This window comes from Amblyomma maculatum, chromosome 2 (assembly GCF_055883805.1).
Source record: "Amblyomma maculatum isolate TAMU_Amacu chromosome 2, ASM5588380v1, whole genome shotgun sequence".
NCBI lineage: Eukaryota > Metazoa > Arthropoda > Arachnida > Ixodida > Ixodidae > Amblyomma > Amblyomma maculatum.
This window is the reverse complement of record NC_139345.1, coordinates 209,267,885-209,286,888: the sequence shown is the minus strand read 5'-3', so window position 1 is coordinate 209,286,888 and position 19,004 is coordinate 209,267,885. Positions and strand designations below refer to the sequence as shown.

The window sequence follows — 19,004 nt, the reverse complement described above, 5'->3', positions numbered from 1 at the left end:
CATGCCAAAAGGCACATGCTTGAACTCCGATAAGCGAGCGTCGGGTTTCCCGCAACGTGTGTTGCTCGCAGAGATTTCTGTGACCGGCGCCGACGGAGATAGCGGGGCTATCATCTCAAGGATCCGGTGTTGTATGCCCAGCTGCAGATTAGTGCGAAGCGCGCTGTGGAGGCTGGAGAGAAATTGAAAGGTAAGAGCTGCTCACATTTAGTAGTGAACGTTTACTTTTGTCACTCTAGATTCTTTTACAACAATCGCGGTTTACGCTTCCAGACAGGACTTTCTCCTTTCACTAACCACCGAGTTTCGCTGACGTTGTGTTCACCAGTTCAGATTTAAGTCCAGTTTACAGAGCAGGAGGTTGATGAAATTATTCAGGGACCAGCGACTCCCACTTCAGCAGAGGAAGGAAATGTATTCTAAAGCATACTTCTTTCCTCGAACGTGCGTTCATCTAAGCTGAATACTTAGGCAGCGTTTGCCGAAAGTTTGCACCGCAATGCCTATGAAAAGCTCGTTAGCAGTTATGGGCATGTGCAGGTACAAGCGCGTCATGGGCGCTGATTCTGCAAGAAGTGGGCCGACAAGAAAGGGGAATATCTCCATGTGACTGACGGACAGCAATAAGAGCAGGAGCCTCTTCCGGATCCTACAAGGAAATGTTTTACACGAGTTCTATAGCGAACCTAAATTATGCCTTGCGTCAAATGTGCGAAATAAATGAAAAAGTCGTGTAGTTGCTATATCACAGGCGCAACTTTGGCCGCCGCTGCGCTTCGTTTCGCTTATTCCTTTCTCCGCGGGATGGCACCACAAGTATATTTTGTGGGAGATGCCGGCCACTCCCCTCACACGAGCGTTCGGCCTTGACATCCCCGGAGAATTCAGTTACAGTCAATCGCGCTGCGCGCCTTTACTGCAAAGGGCCCAATATTGCTCTTCCCCTCTATAATTCCAAAGAGTGCAGGGTACCTTCTCTACCTCACATAAGCGTGTCCATCGGTGTCAAAACGAAACAGCGCGCTGAAAGCTTGAATCGAGAAAGTATGTTGAGACTGCGAGGTTTGCAACTATGGCAAGGAAACGTGGCTGTGACTGTGTTTGCGGTTCTCGCCCTCGGCCAAGGTAAGTGCTGCTACGTTCTGACAATCCCTAGGTTTCTTCCTCCTTTAGTGGTGTTGATGAGTGGCACATTGCTCTGCAGTTAGCGCATAACCCCGGCGCTTATAGAAATGACGTTCCTGTGCTCATCACATTGCACGTCATAAGAAAGCACATTAGTTTATGGGATGTTTTTGTTCGTATTGTGAGCGCTCAACCTCGTTTGACTGCCCTTGAGCGATGGATATTTCACAATACCTTCGATCCTCCTTTTCTTCACTCAATAACGGTATAAATACTCACAAGAGTGCAGAGGTTTCTGCTGATGAATAAACTTTAGGATCCAGCTGAAACAATATGGAACATACCTTGCTTATAGATTCAAACGCAGAAAAAAAAAAAGACAGGGCAAGAGGGGCGATCGAATGAAGCAAAATTCACAATTTAAATTTCAAATCGAGAGAGCTAGTTTGACAAAACTGAACAGCCGCCACAGTACAGAGGCGCAAGGTGATCTTATTATGCTCAATTTTGCTATTTATATGCACAGGGCACTTCTCCTGACACGGCAATGAAATTCAGTGCTTCGATTTATGCCCTAACTCTGCAATCCCACTATACTGGTGATTTCTACTGCATCATTTGTGAGCTCAACGTGCAGTCTATATGCTTTCGGCAACTACTGACTTAAGCCAACATTCACGACTTCATTTTTTTCTGTACTTTTCAAGGAACCATATTCAAATTCTTGTAAACAGTTCTCTAGTGGCGCTTATTGTCTCGGTAGATAGAACAAATGTTCATAATAACGGCAAAATATTTGCTGACTCAGAGTTCCTTCAGGCTTATTTTATTCCGATTATGTCTACAGAAAAATGTTAGCCGACTCGCCATCTTCTCAGTCTCCTTTTTGTTTCAATTCTGTTTGCCTTGTTCGCTGTCGGCTTTTTTATCCGCATTCAATCTTGCTTCCAAATCAGCTGCCTGGATCATCTTTATTACTGCAATTATGTTTTTTTTTTATCACTTTGCTTCTTCTTGAATTTATGTAATGTAATCAAAGGGCCAAAAAGACTTACGTGTTCTAGGCCACTAATAATGCTCTAAATTACGGTTCAACGTCTCTTCCTGGGCAGCACTACTTTCCGTTGGGTAAGATTAGTTAATGGATTAGGTCTAATTTATTAACTTTTTATATATCTCCGGGAGTAAGATCGCACTTTAACAACTTGTTGATCTCTCCAGCATAGCTGACTGAAATGTTTGCGACAGCCTACCGCTCACGCAACTTATTTTCAAGCCGTGAAAAAAGCATGCGAAGTTAATGAAGCCCTAGAAGACGGCGCTGATATATGAGCATCCACACGTCACATCCGAGTGATCTATCTCCCGTACTTAATTTTCAGCGTTCCGTGCAAGGACAGAGACCTGTAGGATACAGAGTTCAGGGGACGAGCAGATTATTGATACAAGATGAACTACTCTAAAGGGGTAAAATATTATTTCGCGTGATTTTTTGGTGGGTGGTGAGAAGATGTACGAAAACAATGCCCTGTTACGAACATCCCACTGAACTGATTTTTAGGATTACTAACAAGGTATGACAGGCACTTTATGCTAGTATTTAATATTTAGAACATTAGCTAGTTAGTTTAAACTAATTAACTACCTTTGCAAAACTTCAGAATGAGCAAGACGAGTTTCAACAACACTGAGTTCATTCAGCAGGCACACATGATATACCGGAATTAAACCACAGGCGTCCCTCCCAGGGGTAGTCAGAAAAGCAGCAAGAGTCTGAGGAGCGCTTCCTACTCGCCTGACAAAATATCTAGTCCCATCCGTCATATTGTACTCTGTTCGCTTTTAGAGCCCATAACATTGGCTCAGGCTCTACAAAGTTGCACGCTTTTTCTATTTCAGCTACCCTCTTTTTCGCCACCGGTATTCATTTGTCAAATAATATTCTTCCTTGCATACGTTGGTGTTATCACATTTTTTAGGCTACTGTGCACAGTAATTTCCTACGACCCTCAGCGATCACTCAGCGTGCCAGCGTCAACCTACGAGCAGCACCCATATGGTATACTGCAGGATCGCTTTGACGCAGCCGCCGTCGCAGACCGCGTAGCGTAGTCCCGAACCAAAGGCGTCGCAAATTAAAACGTGAGGTTAAATAGATGTTTGGAAAGAGTCGCAAACGTATGGAGTGCAGAATTATGTATATCTTTATATTACCACGAGATTTAAAATGGTGTTTGCATTCTTGAAGCCGGACATACATGTATGACGTCAAGGAATTGATGTCAGGTGCCTCTGTGATTACAGCGAACTGCACAGCTCTGAGGACATACGCGCCACCGTACATCCGCATAATAGACGGTTGCATTACGTTGTTGTATGCGGACGCCGGAGTCAGGGAACAGGCGGGCTTTTTACGAGGTGCCCACCTGGCAGCCACACACAGGTACAGGTACACACAGGTACCAGGCCAAGGCGAAGGAAGGGATGTTAAAAAACTTTGAGTCGAAAAGAAAGATTTCCAGGAGACAGCTTTGTTTTGCCCGTAAGCAAGCGGCTGATATGTTCCAAGAGGTGGGCAAAGAAGCGTTAACCAAGGAGATTATGGGATGCAAGAAGCTGACCCTGACACCATTCTTTGCTGTCAAGACACACAAGGAGGGAAACCCTTTCCGAGTCATCGTGGAGCACCGTTCCACATGGCAGCACTAGTTACCCTAAGATTTTTTGTGATGCATTCTTCTTGTTCGTATCACAAATAACAGCCAGTTGGTAACGAGAACACCATCGGTTTGAAAGCCTTGCCTTAATCTCTTGTGTGTGTGTTGTGTTTGTGCATAACTATGCAGCGCCAGAGATATTCGGAGACGTTTATGCGCATTCATGAGCGGCCGGCGCATGCGCAGCCAAGCACGGTATACGGCGACAAGCCACGAGCTCGCTAGTCGGGATAACGGGCTGAGGATACAACACTCCCTTTCCTTTACAGTTCTAAAAATGATCATAGGTCGAATAGCCAGTCGGCCGCAGTTCTCTGGTGCTCCTTCGCAATGGGAGCGGTTGATCGCCACCTGTGTCTGGCCGCTATGAGAGGGAAGTCTCAGTCAATCAATCATTACGTCTGATACATGCGGCAGTTTGAACATAACAATCGACGTTGCACTTGAAGCGTCGCAGGTGGTCGGCGTGAAAAACGGCACTTTTTGTCCCACATGCAGCAGAAACGTTAGCGATGACTTCACTCGCGTAATTTGTCAAGGACACCATTTCACCATGTCGTCACGCACAGAACGATCCGGCCCACCTCAGCGGTTATCAGCACGTCTTTATTTTCTGAGCCTTCGCATTCATTGCATTTTTAGCGCTTGGTTTTGGTAATGATAGATGAGGCCACAGTTTTCCTGGCAAGAATAATTCAGCGGGTGTCCTTCCCGCGAATGAATGAGGAGCTTGCGACAAGAAGGCACAAAGCTATCAGTTCTGTGTTGCAGCGATATCGCAGTTCCTCTTTCATATCTTCCAACAGTTGCTTACGCAATGCTCTCTTAACTGTTTATACTGCACGCTAGGCCTTTCTATTCGACTGCGGATGGCAGGGTAGCGTGAGCGTATACCTAACTCCATTTGCTTTAAGAAAATCTTGGAACTCTGCTGCTCTATAAACTGTGGCACGTTATCGGTTACTGCCTCCAAGGCAGCCCATGGTAAGCAAACCATGAACGTGCGCGTTTCACTGTCTAAGCTGCTGCGGTCAATGCCATCAACTTGATTTCCAATCATTTAGAATAAGCGTCAATGGCGGCAAGGAACATTTTCCCTTTTCTCGCATGAAGTCGAAATGTATACGCTCCCAGAGGTTTTGGGACAATTGCCACGGAGTTATAGAACGGTCTAACACATGCGACACTTTTTCACACATTGATCAAGGGCCGTGTCAATACATGGTCACCACACTATGGATCTTACTACCCCTTTTAATCGCGTGATGCCTATGGATGTTGTTCATGCAACAAATCCAGTAAAATGCTCTGCAAAGATTCCGAAACGACCATTCTATTTCTCCATACAAGGCATCCATCATCGATACTCGGCTCAGATCGTCGTGTCCAAGGTGGTTTAAACTGCTCAGACACTGTTTTGGGCCAACCATGCCATACCATGTCTCGAACAGGCCTCAGCCATTTATCTCTGTCAAACACAACTCATTCAGAGAGGAAAAATAAAAGATTTCATCTCACCTGTCATCTCTGTTTGGAAATAGTACGCAAGACAGTGTGTTTGCGTGACGGATCCCGGTTTACATGTTATTTGATTTGTGATTTACTCCACCGGCAACGCACTCCCTCACCAGAACAGGAGTTGGCCACCCTGGTGCAGTAATTGGCCGAAACCTCTCATGATTAGTTCTATAAAACCCCGGCCCTCAGTCACCAGCAGCTGCGGGACAACTGACCACGGCGGCGGTCAGACATGTGACTCAGCAGGGGGTGCTAAGAAGGCCTGGCTCCGCTGGACAGGCCGCCATTGGAAACTGACCCTGGCAACGTTTAATGCTAGAACCCTAGCTAGTAAAGCTAGTTTAGCAGTGCTGTTAGAGGAACTAGAGGGTATGAATTGGGGTCATAGGGCTTAGTGAGGTTAGGAGGCCGAATGGGGCATATACTGTACTGAAGGATGGGCATGTACTGTGTTATCGAGGTTTACCAGAGAGGCGACAACTAGGAGTAGGTTTCCTTGTCAATAAGTATATAGCGGGTAATATAGATGAATTCTATAGTATTAACGAGAGGGTGGCAGGCATCGTAATTAGGCTTAATAAGCGGTATAAACTGAAGGTTGTACAGGTATATGCACCCACATGTAGTTATGATGACCAGGTAGTTGAAAGCTCTTATACGAAGATGTAGAATCGGCAATGCGAAAAGTAAAGGCGCAGTATACTGTACTAATGGGCGACTTCAATGCCAAGGTAGGGAAAAAACAGGCAGGAGACCAGGCAGTAGGCGACTATGGCATTAGCTCTAGGAATAGCAGGGGGGGGGGGGGGGTTACTAGTTGAGTTTGCAGAGCGCAATAACTTAAGAATCATGAATACCTTCTTCAGCAAACGGAATAGACTTGGAAAGGTCCTAACGGGGAGATTAAAAATGAAATTGACATTATACTGTGTTCAACCCCCCCCCCCCCCCCCATTATTCAATATGTAGAGGTAATCGGGAAAGTGCGATGCAGTGACCACGGGATGCTGAGGTCCCGAATTAGCCTAAATCTGAAGAAGGAACGCAACAGATTAGTAAGAAAAAAACCCATCAAGGGCAGAAGAGTTCAGGATCTCACTACAGAATAGATATTCAGCTCTAACCGAGGATGGCGACATTACTGTAACAGCAATGAACAATAATTTCAGATATATCATTACTGAGTGCGCTGTAGAAATAGGCAGTAGGATAGTTACCGGTAAGCTGTCTAAGGGGACGAACTATTTGATTAAGAAACGTCAGAGTGCGAAAGCTTCCAATCCAACAGACCAGATAGAATTGGCCGAGATATCAAAGCTAATCAATAAGCGCAAGGTGACCGATATAAGGAAGTATAACATGGAGAACATTGAGCATGCTGTAAAGAACGGGGAAAGCCTTAAAGCGGTAAGAAGAAATTGTGCATAGGCAAAAACCAGATGTATGCGATAAGGGACAAGGCGGGCAACGTCGTCACGAATATGGACAAGATAGTCAAAGCAGCCGAGGAGTTCTATACACATCTGTACAGGAGTTAAAGTAGTCAGGAGCGTAATGAGATTGGCGGTAAGGAAAAACAGTCAGACATTCCACCAGTGACGAAGAGCGAGGTCAAGAAAGCATTAGAAACTATGAAAATGGGGAAATCAGCTGGAGAACATCAGATAACTACAGATTTGTTAAAGGACGGGGGGGATATCGTGCTAGAAAAACTAGCCAGCCTGTATACGCAGTGCCTGGTGTCATCGATGGTACCGGAACCATGGAAGAATGCAGACATTATCCTCATTCATAAGAAAGGGGACTCTAAGGACAACAAAACTTACTGACCAATCAGCTTACTGTCTGTTACGTATAAGGTATTTACTAAGGAAATTGCTAATAGAATCAGGACAACCTTAGACTACAACCAAGCACAGGATCAAGCAGGATTTTGGAAACGGTACTCTACTATCGATCATATCCATACCATCAACCAGGTGATAGAAAAATGCTCGGTATATAACCAGCCCTTATACATAGCATTCATTAATTACGAAAAAGCATTTGACTCAGTTGAAACCCTGCGGTGATGCAGGCATTGCGAAATCAGGGCGTAGACGAGCTGTACCTGATAGTGCTGGAAGATATATATATATATATATATATATATATATATATATATATATATATATAAAAATTTACCCTTGCACTGTCAAAAGTGCAAGTGTGAGGCGTTGTTTACCAGGCTTAACATTTTAGGAAAGAGTCGGGATAAGATGGCGCGTGAAATTTTAGAGGCGTACTGGATACAGAAGAAAGAAGAGAGATGTATTAGTGAAGCTTCGTTGAGTTTACATAGAAAAGAATTTACTTTTATTGAGCAATCATCCTGAGTAATGCAAACAACGAGATTATTATCGGGCCTCAAGCTGTTATTCTTGGCCTAAAGCTGTTATTCTTGGACTCATCTTATGTTTTGGGGCCATGGTAGTTTAAAGAATCTTTTTCCTCAAGTACACGGGCTTCGTGGCTTCGTAGACGTTGGCAGGTGAAAGTTTTTCAATACATACGGACTACACAAGTTATTTGGTGTGGATGGACATGTCCTACTGTATATGTGTGGCGGTGGTTTTTAGTGTATGACTATGTGACTATTTAGTGATATTTGCTTGTCCAGCGTGGTATGAGTTACTGGGCAAAGCAGAGGTGTGGAGTAACAAGACAAAGTAGAATTTGTGACTGTCATGTTTGGACGATGTTTATGGTCTGTGAGGGAGAAAGTGCCACTAGCCCCTTGGTAAAGAAGAGGAAGAAGAGAAGAAGAGGAAGATGAGGTTGGTCACTGCCATGTTTGGACGATGTTTATTGTCTGCGAGGAAGAAAGTACCACTATCCCCTTGACAAAGAAGAGGAAGATGAGAAGAAGAGAAAGATGAGATGTGCCTGAGTGTAGAAGAGGAGTGGTGAAGAGGAAGTGTTTTCAGATTCTTATTACAGTTGGTAGTGTGCGCGTGTGTTGTGTATCTTCTCTTGTGTTTGTGTTTGTTGCGCGACATATCTGAATACGATGCAGCACAAACTAGCCCCTCAAGCCGTTATTTTGAGTACTGGGGAGATGATGTCTCCTTGCCTAACACCTTTCTTTATGGGAATTTTGTTACTTTCTTTATGCAGAAGAACCACACTTCTGCATAAAGAAAGTAACAAAATTCCCATAAAGAAAGGTGTTAGGCAAGGAGACATAATCTCCCCAGTACTCAAAATAACGGCTTGAGGGGCTAGTTTGTGCTGCATCGTATTCAGATATGTCGCGCAACAAACACAAACACAAGAGAAGATACACAACACACGCGCACACTACCAACTGTAATAAGAATCTGAAAACACTTCCTCTTCACCACTCCTCTTCTACACTCAGGCACATCTCATCTTTCTCTTCTTCTCATCTTCCTCTTCTTTGTCAAGGGGATAGTGGTACTTTCTTCCTCGCAGACAATAAACATCGTCCAAACATGGCAGTGACCAATCTCATCTTCCTCTTCTTCTCTTCTTCCTCTTCTTTACCAAGGGGCTAGTGGCACTTTCTTCCTCACAGACCATAAACATCGTCCAAACATGACAGTCACAAATTCTACTTTGTCTTGTTACTCCACACCTCTGCTTTGCCCAGTAACTCATACCACGCTGGACAAGCAAATATCACTAAATAGTCACATAGTCATACACTAAAAACCACCGCCACACATATACAGTAGGACATGTCCATCCACACCAAATAACTTGTGTAGTCCGTATGTATTGAAAAACTTTCACCTGCCAACGTCTACGAAGCCACGAAGCCCGTGTACTTGAGGAAAAAGATTCTTTAAACTACCATGGCCCCAAAACATAAGATGAGTCCAAGAATAACAGCTTTAGGCCAAGAATAACAGCTTGAGGCCCGATAATAATCTCGTTGTTTGCATTACTCAGGATGATTGCTCAATAAATGTAAATTCTTTTCTATGTAAACTCAACGAAGCTTCACTAATACATCTCTCTTCTTTCTTCTGTATCCAGTACGCCTCTAAAATTTCACGCGCCATCTTATCCCGACTCTTTCCTAAAATGTTAAGCCTGGTAAACAACGCCTCACACTTGCACTTTTGACAGTGCAAGGGTAAATTTTACCCCTTGCCATTTTCTATGGACTTCTCGTGTTCCCTCATTCTATCATTAATACATCTTCCTGTTTGCCCACTATATACTTTACCGCACGTCAGAGGAACCTCATAAATCTCTCCCACCCGACATCCAATAAAACCCTTTACATGCTTCTTCTCGCATTGTCCTTTCTTTTTCCTCCCTATTAATGCACATAACCCACCCAGGTTTTTGGGGGCAGAAAACACTACTGGCACCTCAAACCTACCTGCCACCTTTTTCAGGCAGTGTGCAACTCTATGTATATAGGCGATCCCTTGTGGTCGTTTATTTCTCAACTTATCTGGCGTTCTTTTTTTCCCTTTCATTTTCTGAAGCAGAGACTCTGCTACCCCACATATAATCATAACCGGGAAACCAGCCACCTCAAGTCTTTGTAATTGATTATTGAAGCTTTCCTCTGCCATATGTACACATGATTTTAACAAGGCCGACTCCAAACAAAGGGAAGCTATCCCTCTTTTAATAGTCTTTGATTCGGCTGATCCATATGGAAGTAACTCTTTTTTAGCCCTGGGAAAATACTTCCAAACACTTCCCCATTACAAATTTTCATATTTAAATCAAGAAACTGCAATTTGTTGTCCACCGGTAGCTCATGAGTAAACGTAAGCCCTTTTCAAAATAACGGCTTGAGGGGCTAGTTGGTGCATCATCGTATTCAGATATGTGGCGCAAACAAACACAAACACAGGCAAAGAATCATCTTCTCTTCTCATCTTCCCCTTGGCAAAGAAGAGGAAGATGAGAAGAAGAGGAAGTTGAGACGTGCCTGAGTGTAGAAGAGGAAGTGTTTTCCGGTTCCTCTTACAGTTGGTAGTGTGCGCATGTGTTGTGTATCTTATCCTGTGTTTGTGTTTGCGCCACATATCTGAATACGAGTAAGCCCTTTTTCTTGTAGCTTAAAAATAGAAAGCACACTTTCTACACTTTGATTCACTGCAGAGCCCTTATCCACAATGACTAAGAAATCGTCAACATATCTAAACATTTTAAAACCTTAACCATTAAGGGATGTATAAATTGCCATTAAGTGTCATGTGTTACCCCAGTTCTATGTAACATCTTTTTATCCTGTGTTGACAGAGCAATTTATACATCGCTTAATGGTTCAGGTTTTAAAATATTTAGATATGTTGACGATTTTTTAGTCATTGTGGATAAGGGCTCTGCAGTGAATCAAAGTGTGGAAAGTGTGCTTTCTATTTTTAAGCTACAAGGAAAAGGACTTACGTTTACTCATGAGCTACCGGTGGACAACAAATTGCAGTTTCTTGATTTAAATATGAAAATTTGTAATGGGGAACTGTGTTGGAAGTACTTTCCCATGGCTAAAAAAGAGTTACTTCTATATGGATCAGCCGTATCAAAGACTATTAAAAGAGGGATAGCTTCCCTTTGTTTGGAGTCGGCCTTGTTAAAATCATGTGTACATATGGCAGAGGAAAGCTTCAATAATCAATTACAAAGACTTGAGGTGGCTGGTTTCCCGGTTATGATTATATGTGGGGTAGCAGAGTCTCTGCTTCAGAAAATGAAAGGGAAAAAAAGAACGCCAGATAAGTTGAGAAATAAACGACCACAAGGGATCGCCTATATACATAGAGTTGCACACTGCCTGAAAAAGGTGGCAGGTAGGTTTGAGGTGCCAGTAGTGTTTTCTGCCCCCAAAAACCTGGGTGGGTTATGTGCATTAATAGGGAGGAAAAAGAAAGGACAATGCGAGAAGAAGCATGTAAAGGGTTTTATTGGATGTCAGGTGGGAGAGATTTATGAGGTTCCTCTGACGTGCGGTAAAGTATACGGATGGATGGACGGACGGACCGACGGACGGACGGATGGATGGATGGATGGATGGATGGATGGATGGATGGATGGATGGATGGATGGATGGATGGATGGATGGATGGATGGATGGACGGATGGATGGATGGATGGATGGATGGATGGATGGATGGATGGATGGATGGATGGATGGATGGATGGATGGATGGATGGATGGATGGATGGATGGATGGATGGATGGATGGATGGATGGATGGATGGATGGATGGATGGGTGGATAGGTGGATGGATGGATGGATGGATGGATGGATGGATGGATGGATGGATGGATGGATGGATGGATGGATGGATGGATGGATGGATGGATGGAAGGATGGATGGATGGATGGATGGATGGATGGATGGATGGATGGATGGATGGATGGATGGATGGATGGATGGATGGATGGATGGACGGATGGATGGATGGATGGATGGATGGATGGATGGATGGATGGATGGACGGATGGATGGATGGATGGAATATAGGAGCGTCCCCTTTCAAACGGGGTGGTAGCAGTAGCTATCATGCTCATTTTTCTCCCTATATCTTAATTATTGATTTAGAATGGTTAACTAAACCATCATTCTATTTATTAAATTTTGTTCCTACATTACTAACATTATGTCACTTCTCTGCTTTTAAGCCACCAATCTTCCAGTCGTTTTTTGCTAGTTTCCACCGCCGGTTTATGCACCCGGCCACTGTTATCTCTAAACCCCAGAGCTTCAGCAACAGTGATTGCGCCTGCACCAACTTCCGGATGGATACCATTACATTCGAGTATAATATGGTGAATTGTTTCACTGGAGTTTCCACATACAGCACATACGTCATCTCCATTATTAAATTTCTTTTTGTAGCTGTGTTCTAAGGCACCCTGATCTAGCTTCAAAAAGTAGGGCACTGCCTCTTGAGTTATCAAAGAAATCTTCCTTCCTGATCTACATTTTCCACTTTCGGTATAATTCCACACTCTGTTTCTTTTCCATCGAATTTATTCAATTTTTACCTTCTGTGTTTTTGACTAGTTGCTTAATGCTCTTTATTTCTCCGTCCTTGTTACTAACATACTTACTAGTTTGTTTCCTAGTTCTTTTCCTCCATTGTGAGTCAGCGCCTTTTAGGTACAGGTATTTAAATACTTTAGCTGCCCATCTGTTACTGTCCAATTTCCTCAGGCGTTCCTCACATAATATTTTACTCTGAGCTTCCCGCACTTCGAAAGATACCCAGCCCATATCTCCTTGTACCTCCTCATTTGTAGTTTTGCCGTGGGCACCTAGTGCTAATCGTCTAACGGATCTCTGATTTGTTTCTAATGTCGACTGTACCTCTGATTTTAGGCACAAAACCGCATTTCCGAAAGTAAGTCCGGGCACCATAATTCCTTTCCAAATACCCCTCAAAACCTTATACCTATTGTATCCCCACAATGCCTTATGCTTCATTATCCCGGCATTCCTTCGCCCTTTGACCTTATGTGATTGCTCATGCTTTCCAATGTATGCCAATCCTTCGTTTACCCATACCCCCAGATATTTATATTCTGCTACTCTAGGTATTTCAAGGCCTTGTATTTTAAGACCCTGATCAGTTGAGCCGTTGAAAATCATCAGACCCGACTTAACTGCGCTGAAACTGAAGCCTAGAGCGTCCCCTTCGTCTCCGCAATACTTAACTAGAGTTTGCAATTCTTCCAGACTCTTAGCTAGAAATCGCCTGCATACATCAAACCGGGGAGGCGCTGCTCTACCGCCTTTCCACCTAATCTATATGACACGTTGGTTACTGTCTTGTATCCTCCGTTCCAGGTTTATCATATAAAGCATGAACAGCACCGGTGATAGAGGACAGCCTTGTCTTAATCCTTTGCATAAAGCTAGGGCAACGAAACCCGCCCTCTCCCGGCATCTGCCCACAATATTAATATAATAATAATAATAATAATAATAATAATAATAATAATAATAATAATAATAATAATAATAATAATAATAATAATAATAATAATAATAATAATAATAATAATAATAATAATAATAATAATAATAATAATAATAATAATAATAATAATTATAATAATAATAATAATAGTATCATTATCAATATTATTATTATTATTATTATCATTTTATTATTATTCTTATTCTTATTTCGTATTATTATTATATTATTATTAATAATATTATTAGCGTTGTAATCTTGCACCTCGCAAAAGCGTGCCGAAAGAAGGCCTAAGAAAGGGGACACGTTCGCACAGCAGGTGTCTCGAAGGAGATTCTTCGGCGGGAACGACCGCCGCTTTTATGCACTCGAGAGTCTAGAGGGCCAGGGAGTATGGGCCCAAAGAAGCATATGCTTCAGGTGAAGCATTCTTGTCTAGGCTTGCAGTGCTGAGCCAGACACCTTCCGTAATTCTCGTCACACTATCCTGGGGCGACGACCCTCCACCCGGAGCGCTGCGCTTCACAAGCTCTGGCGCAACAACGCGTACAGACAAAGAAATGGTCACATCATCATCAGCCTGACTCTCACTGCAGGACGAAGGCCTCTCGCGTATTCTTCTAATGAACGTGATTCTGTGCCATTTGCATCTACCTGACCTCTGCAAAGTTCTTAACCTCATCTGCCCACCTAACTTTCTGCCGCCCCCTGCGACGCTTTCCTTCCCTTGGAAAACAGTATGTTACCCTAGGCGACCTTCGGTTATCCTCTCTTCGCATTACATGTCATGCTTATGCCCATTTCGTTTTCTTGATATTTCTTGAGGATTTATACGAAGAAATGGTAAAAGGGCGCATCAGGAGAAGCGTTGGATGGTTATTGGCGCCACGCAGAAAAGGCCCGAAATGTCCGTTGCTCAAACTCATGCCCTTGCATCCGCTGTACTTGCGTCGGCGATCATGATGACGATGGCGACACGTAGCAATGCTGAGGCAGCAAGAAAATAATTATTACTGCAGACAAGGGAAATGTGACCGTTCTCCTTGGCCGCAAGAACCATGACCGCAGAGCTATGGACCTTCTTGAGAGCCATGCATGTGAGAGGACAAAGGAGTACCCTTCGAGCCAAACTCAAATATAAACAAACACTTCTCGTATATATGCAAACTCCATTCAAAATCCAGTCCTGCCTACCTGGCACTTGATTGCTCGAATTATTCAATACCGAGCTTGTACAGCCTCCCCAAACATCACAAGCCCGATGTAGCCCTGCGGTCAATCGACCAATCATGGATTTTCACCATGTCGAGTACGACTTGTCGATTTAACTCGGACGAAGTCATTCCCCACATACTGGCAGATTGCCCACACATGTGAACATACCACACGTAGTTGAACTCGGCAAGTGAGATACATTGGCACGAATTGAGTGTTATTCTCGTTTGATGATCCCCTTTTCACCGGATTCATACAGCCGGACGCCGACGCGAGTGTACGTGCGTTAGATGGACTGCGTCGAGTACGGCCGCTCGAGCGCTGTCTAGGCACGAAGATATCAGACTTCGACTGGAATTAAAGGCGTTTGATGAGCTATCGACGAGGACACAGAGATTTTCAAGGTAGACCCACGATTTTATACGTTTTTCCGGGACTTTGAGTGCATGCTAACCCACGAAGGGAGCGGAGCCTAAGGTCGCGAAGAAAAAGAACGCTGCAGGCGGAGGCGGAAGCCCCGTCCGGCTGAAATATTGGCCGTAATGGAGATCGTAGAGGGCACGGACATCGATCCGGATGGCCTAAAGATCCCAGATCAGTGGCTCAGAGACAAGAGAAATAGAAAACCAGTCTCACTTTGGAAGACGAGAGTGAAAACCGCCATGTTGGACGGCGCCATCAAGAAAAGCAAAAAGCGGCCGAGAAGCTCGCAGGGAGGAAAATGGCGGTGAAATCGGAGGAGCGGCAGTATAACCGGGTTCCACGTGGCGCCGAGAAAGTCATAATGAGACCACAAGGGGGACTAGAACCCTGCTAAAGTAAAGAGAGGCGTACTTAGCGGACGTAATAACGACAGCGGCTGGAATGAATGTGATGCAGTCAAATGGGATATAACCTCAGTAAACATGAAACAGCACTCCATTCTCGTCGCAACCACCAGCTAGGAGCGGAGATACAAGTACGCAGCAGTGAAGCTCCTATCATTCGAAGGAGAAAAGATAGAAATGAAGAACTACGTCGCGCATCGGAAGACTGGGAAAGAAGTAGTGCACAAGGTGCCCTTATTTTGGTCGCAGGAGATCGAAAGGAAACAGATAATACAAAACTCCTCCGGTCCTGGGAGTGAGAAGACTGGGACCGGAATCAACATTGGTGCTGATACTCACTGAGAGCAAAGAAGTTGCACGGGAAGTGAGACTGTCAACCGCGGCAATGCGATGGGTGCTCTACGGAAAGAAGTATAACGTTTGCTACGCATTCGGCCGACTCGGACATGAAAAAATGAGAAAGTTAAGAAAACAAAACAATTTATGAAAGAGATAGGGAAGCTTACAGCATTGTTTGTAAGCTTATACAGGAGAAACAGAAGCCGAAATTGCAGGCGCGGGCGGTGCCCCTCTCCCCTTAATGGCCACCACTTAATCCTATAATGAAGGGAACCCCTCCGGCTCCAAGGGAAGCCACCCCCGTGCTGCCAGCGGCTCCGGAGAGCGAGAAAATGGATGGAGAACCAGCTAGACCACTCCCAATGAAACGCAAAGGGGAAGAAGATATTGACCAGGTGGTGGCACTAAAAAAGGAGGTTGACTGCAATCATGCTGAGGTTAAAACTATCATGACGAAATCATGGGAGCTAATAATCCGATGAGAGAGTAGATGACTTAGAGTTTCGAGCAAAAACATCACAGGAAGGAGCAGATGGCAGCCGCATATTCACCACTTGTTGTGGGTTTGCCCGGCAAGAAGCCGACGAGAATTCGGCACCTGACGGCAGTCGGCCCTTCGCCGAACAACTAATCTTCATACATTGCATGGACTCAAGGGACTTATCATCGCTCTCTCTAGAACTTTATTAGAACAGCTAACCTTTTTTCTTTCATTTATTACCCCCTTTAATTTTTACATATTTTATTATGCCCTGAGGCAAAAAAAAACTTTATAAAAATACAAAGGACGGAACTTATTGCCCACGCTTAGTGGCAGCGTAACACTAAGCGATGTCAGTGCACGTTAAAAAACCCCAGGTGGTCGAAGTTTCCGGAGTCCTCCACGGCGTCTCTCATAGCCTGAGTCCCTTCGGGACGTTAAACCCCACAAACCAAACCAAACCAAACTAAGCGTAGCACTTGCACAGCTAAAGAATGGCCAGAAACTCGAGAAGTGATCCCCTCATATGACAGTGGAACTTCCGTGGCTTCCAGCGCAAGAGACTGATAACGCAGCCACGATCTCGGGCTATTAGGCTCTTTAAAGTGACAGGAGGGAAAGTTCGCATGTCACCACGCTCGTTAAGAGGGACATTACAGCGATCGAGCACGAGTTTAATGTGAAATATATAGAACTACTGCTGGAAATTTTAACAGGATGAAAACAGGAACCATGTCTATTCCTCGTGAAATTATAAACTACCCCGAGGCAAAGCGATTCAGGCGGAAAGAACCAATATCTTGGTAACAGTGGGAGATTTCAAGGCTGAGCACGAAGAATGGGGTTATGCGATACATGCAGCCAAATGCAGACAGCTGTGGGAGGACGCGCATGAACTGGGACTCACACGACACACAGACCCTAGGTGTCGGACTAGGGTGGGCAACAGTGTGTTCCCAGATACCTCCCCACAGTTGACGTTTTCGGAAAATGTGGTAGATCTGAATTGGTACAACTCGGAGAAAACGTTTGGCAGCGACAATTTTGTTGTAGCCTCGGTCCCTTAAAATGCTAGTCAAGACGCGTCAGCCGTGTCAACCGAAGGTGACGGAGTGGGAATAGTTAAGAGAAAATTGAGACTCTACAGAGACAATATTTGCGCCATCCTGTAGCTGTGTGTTCTATATTTATACTACATAACATTTTCAGTTTTCATTCATTGTTGTTTGTATGTAATCACGTTTTTTTTTTGCATATTTGTAACAGTAGATCCCCTGTGCAGGCCTTGGCTTTGGGATCTCTTTCTATATTTACCAAAATTTTTGTATTCAATCATTGCTCGTTGAATAAATTCTGATTCTGATTCGGATAGAGCAATGAACTGAAACCCTTAAGCGACACGTTGAAGAGGCAACGAAAATGCTCGAAGGGGAAGACGCTCAAGAAATAGCCGATAACAAGCTGCTTCACATGTGGGAGGCTAAATATAGCATGGAAGGTAAGCTAAAAAAGCAGATGTGGAATCGCAATTTCAGGAGAATAATTGCTAGACGCAATAAGGACATCGAGGAGAACGCATCGAGGAAAACTTTGTGAGCAAAATTGGTGCAGCAGATGCGACGACAAGGAAAAAGGCATGACCCTCTCTAGGACATGGGGTCGGCTGAGGCACCTGTTAGATCCAACTAAATGAAAAACCCAGTCAGGAATCAGATGGGCAAAAACTAGGTACGGAAGAAGAAGAATTTATGAATAAATTAGCAATCACGTACAAGGGAGATACTAACAGCACCTCCTTCCAGCATTACTGTGCAGCCACAAATGAGGAGCTTAACGCGCCCATGACATAGGCAAAGGTCAGAGCAGAATTATTAGGACTCAATGTAAAGTCGGCCCGGGGTCCTGACGTGGTGACCAACAAAAGCCTGGGGAACTTCCGTAATTACTCCATCAGCGCCCTGACGCAGTACATGCAGGAATTTCGGGCCAAAGATCTGCCCCAGCCAATAAAGCCGGGCAAGCTACCGAAATTAGAAAATTTGAGGCCTATTTCTCTGACCTCGTGTGTAGGAAAATTGATGAAGCACGTGGCCCAAACTAGACTAGTGCACTTCATGGATTATAAAGACCTGTGATCGCAGGAGATGGTCGGTTTCCAGCAAGGCTTGAGCACGCAAGACGTGATGCTTCGGCTTAAACATTATATAATACACGCGATCTTAGGACGCCTAAGTAATCCTGGGCCTGGATTTAACAAAAGCTTTCTACAATGTGAGGCATGAGGAGATTCTCAGCGGTCTCCAGGAGATCGGAGTAAATCCAAAACTAACAACTGCATAAGAAATTTCTTAACAGGTCGGACAGCCGGCATTAAATTGCAAGATATAGTCTCCCACATTAGAGCTAGGAATCAGGAGCACACCACAGGGCGCGGTTCTCTCCCGTTGCTCTTCAACGTGGCGATGACGGGTCTCCCAAAGGTAACACTGAGGGGTTAAACTTCAGCTACCACATGGACGACATCAGCCTCGGGATAAACGAGGGGAGAGATTCGAGCTTAGAGGAGCGGCTACAGGCAGCGGCAGACACAGTAGTGGACTACACGGTCAGTAATGGGCTCTCGTGCTTACCTCAAATATCAGAGCTTTTAGCTTGCAACCCAAAATCGCTAAGGTGTAAGCAAAGCGGATAATTTGACATTAAAGTAGAGGGAATGTCAGTCCCAAAGGTAGACGAAATCAGAATCTTAGGGCTATTCATTCAAGGGAATTTGTACAATTACGCGACACTTAAGAAGCTAGAGGGCTATGCTGCACAGGTCATTA

General features: G+C 44.3%; 1 protein-coding gene across 1 annotated transcript in view; it reads left to right on the top strand.

Annotated features, from left to right (window-relative positions):
- The first annotated feature begins 845 nt into the window (after window positions 1-845).
- LOC146201198 (uncharacterized) overlaps window positions 846-19,004 on the top strand; it is a 212,241-nt gene continuing 194,082 nt past the window's right edge. The window contains exon 1 of the mRNA XM_084595676.1: window positions 846-1,125. Within this exon, the coding sequence (XP_084451802.1) occupies window positions 1,047-1,125 (79 nt within the window). The 5' untranslated portion in view covers window positions 846-1,046. The remainder of the gene's footprint in view (window positions 1,126-19,004) is intronic.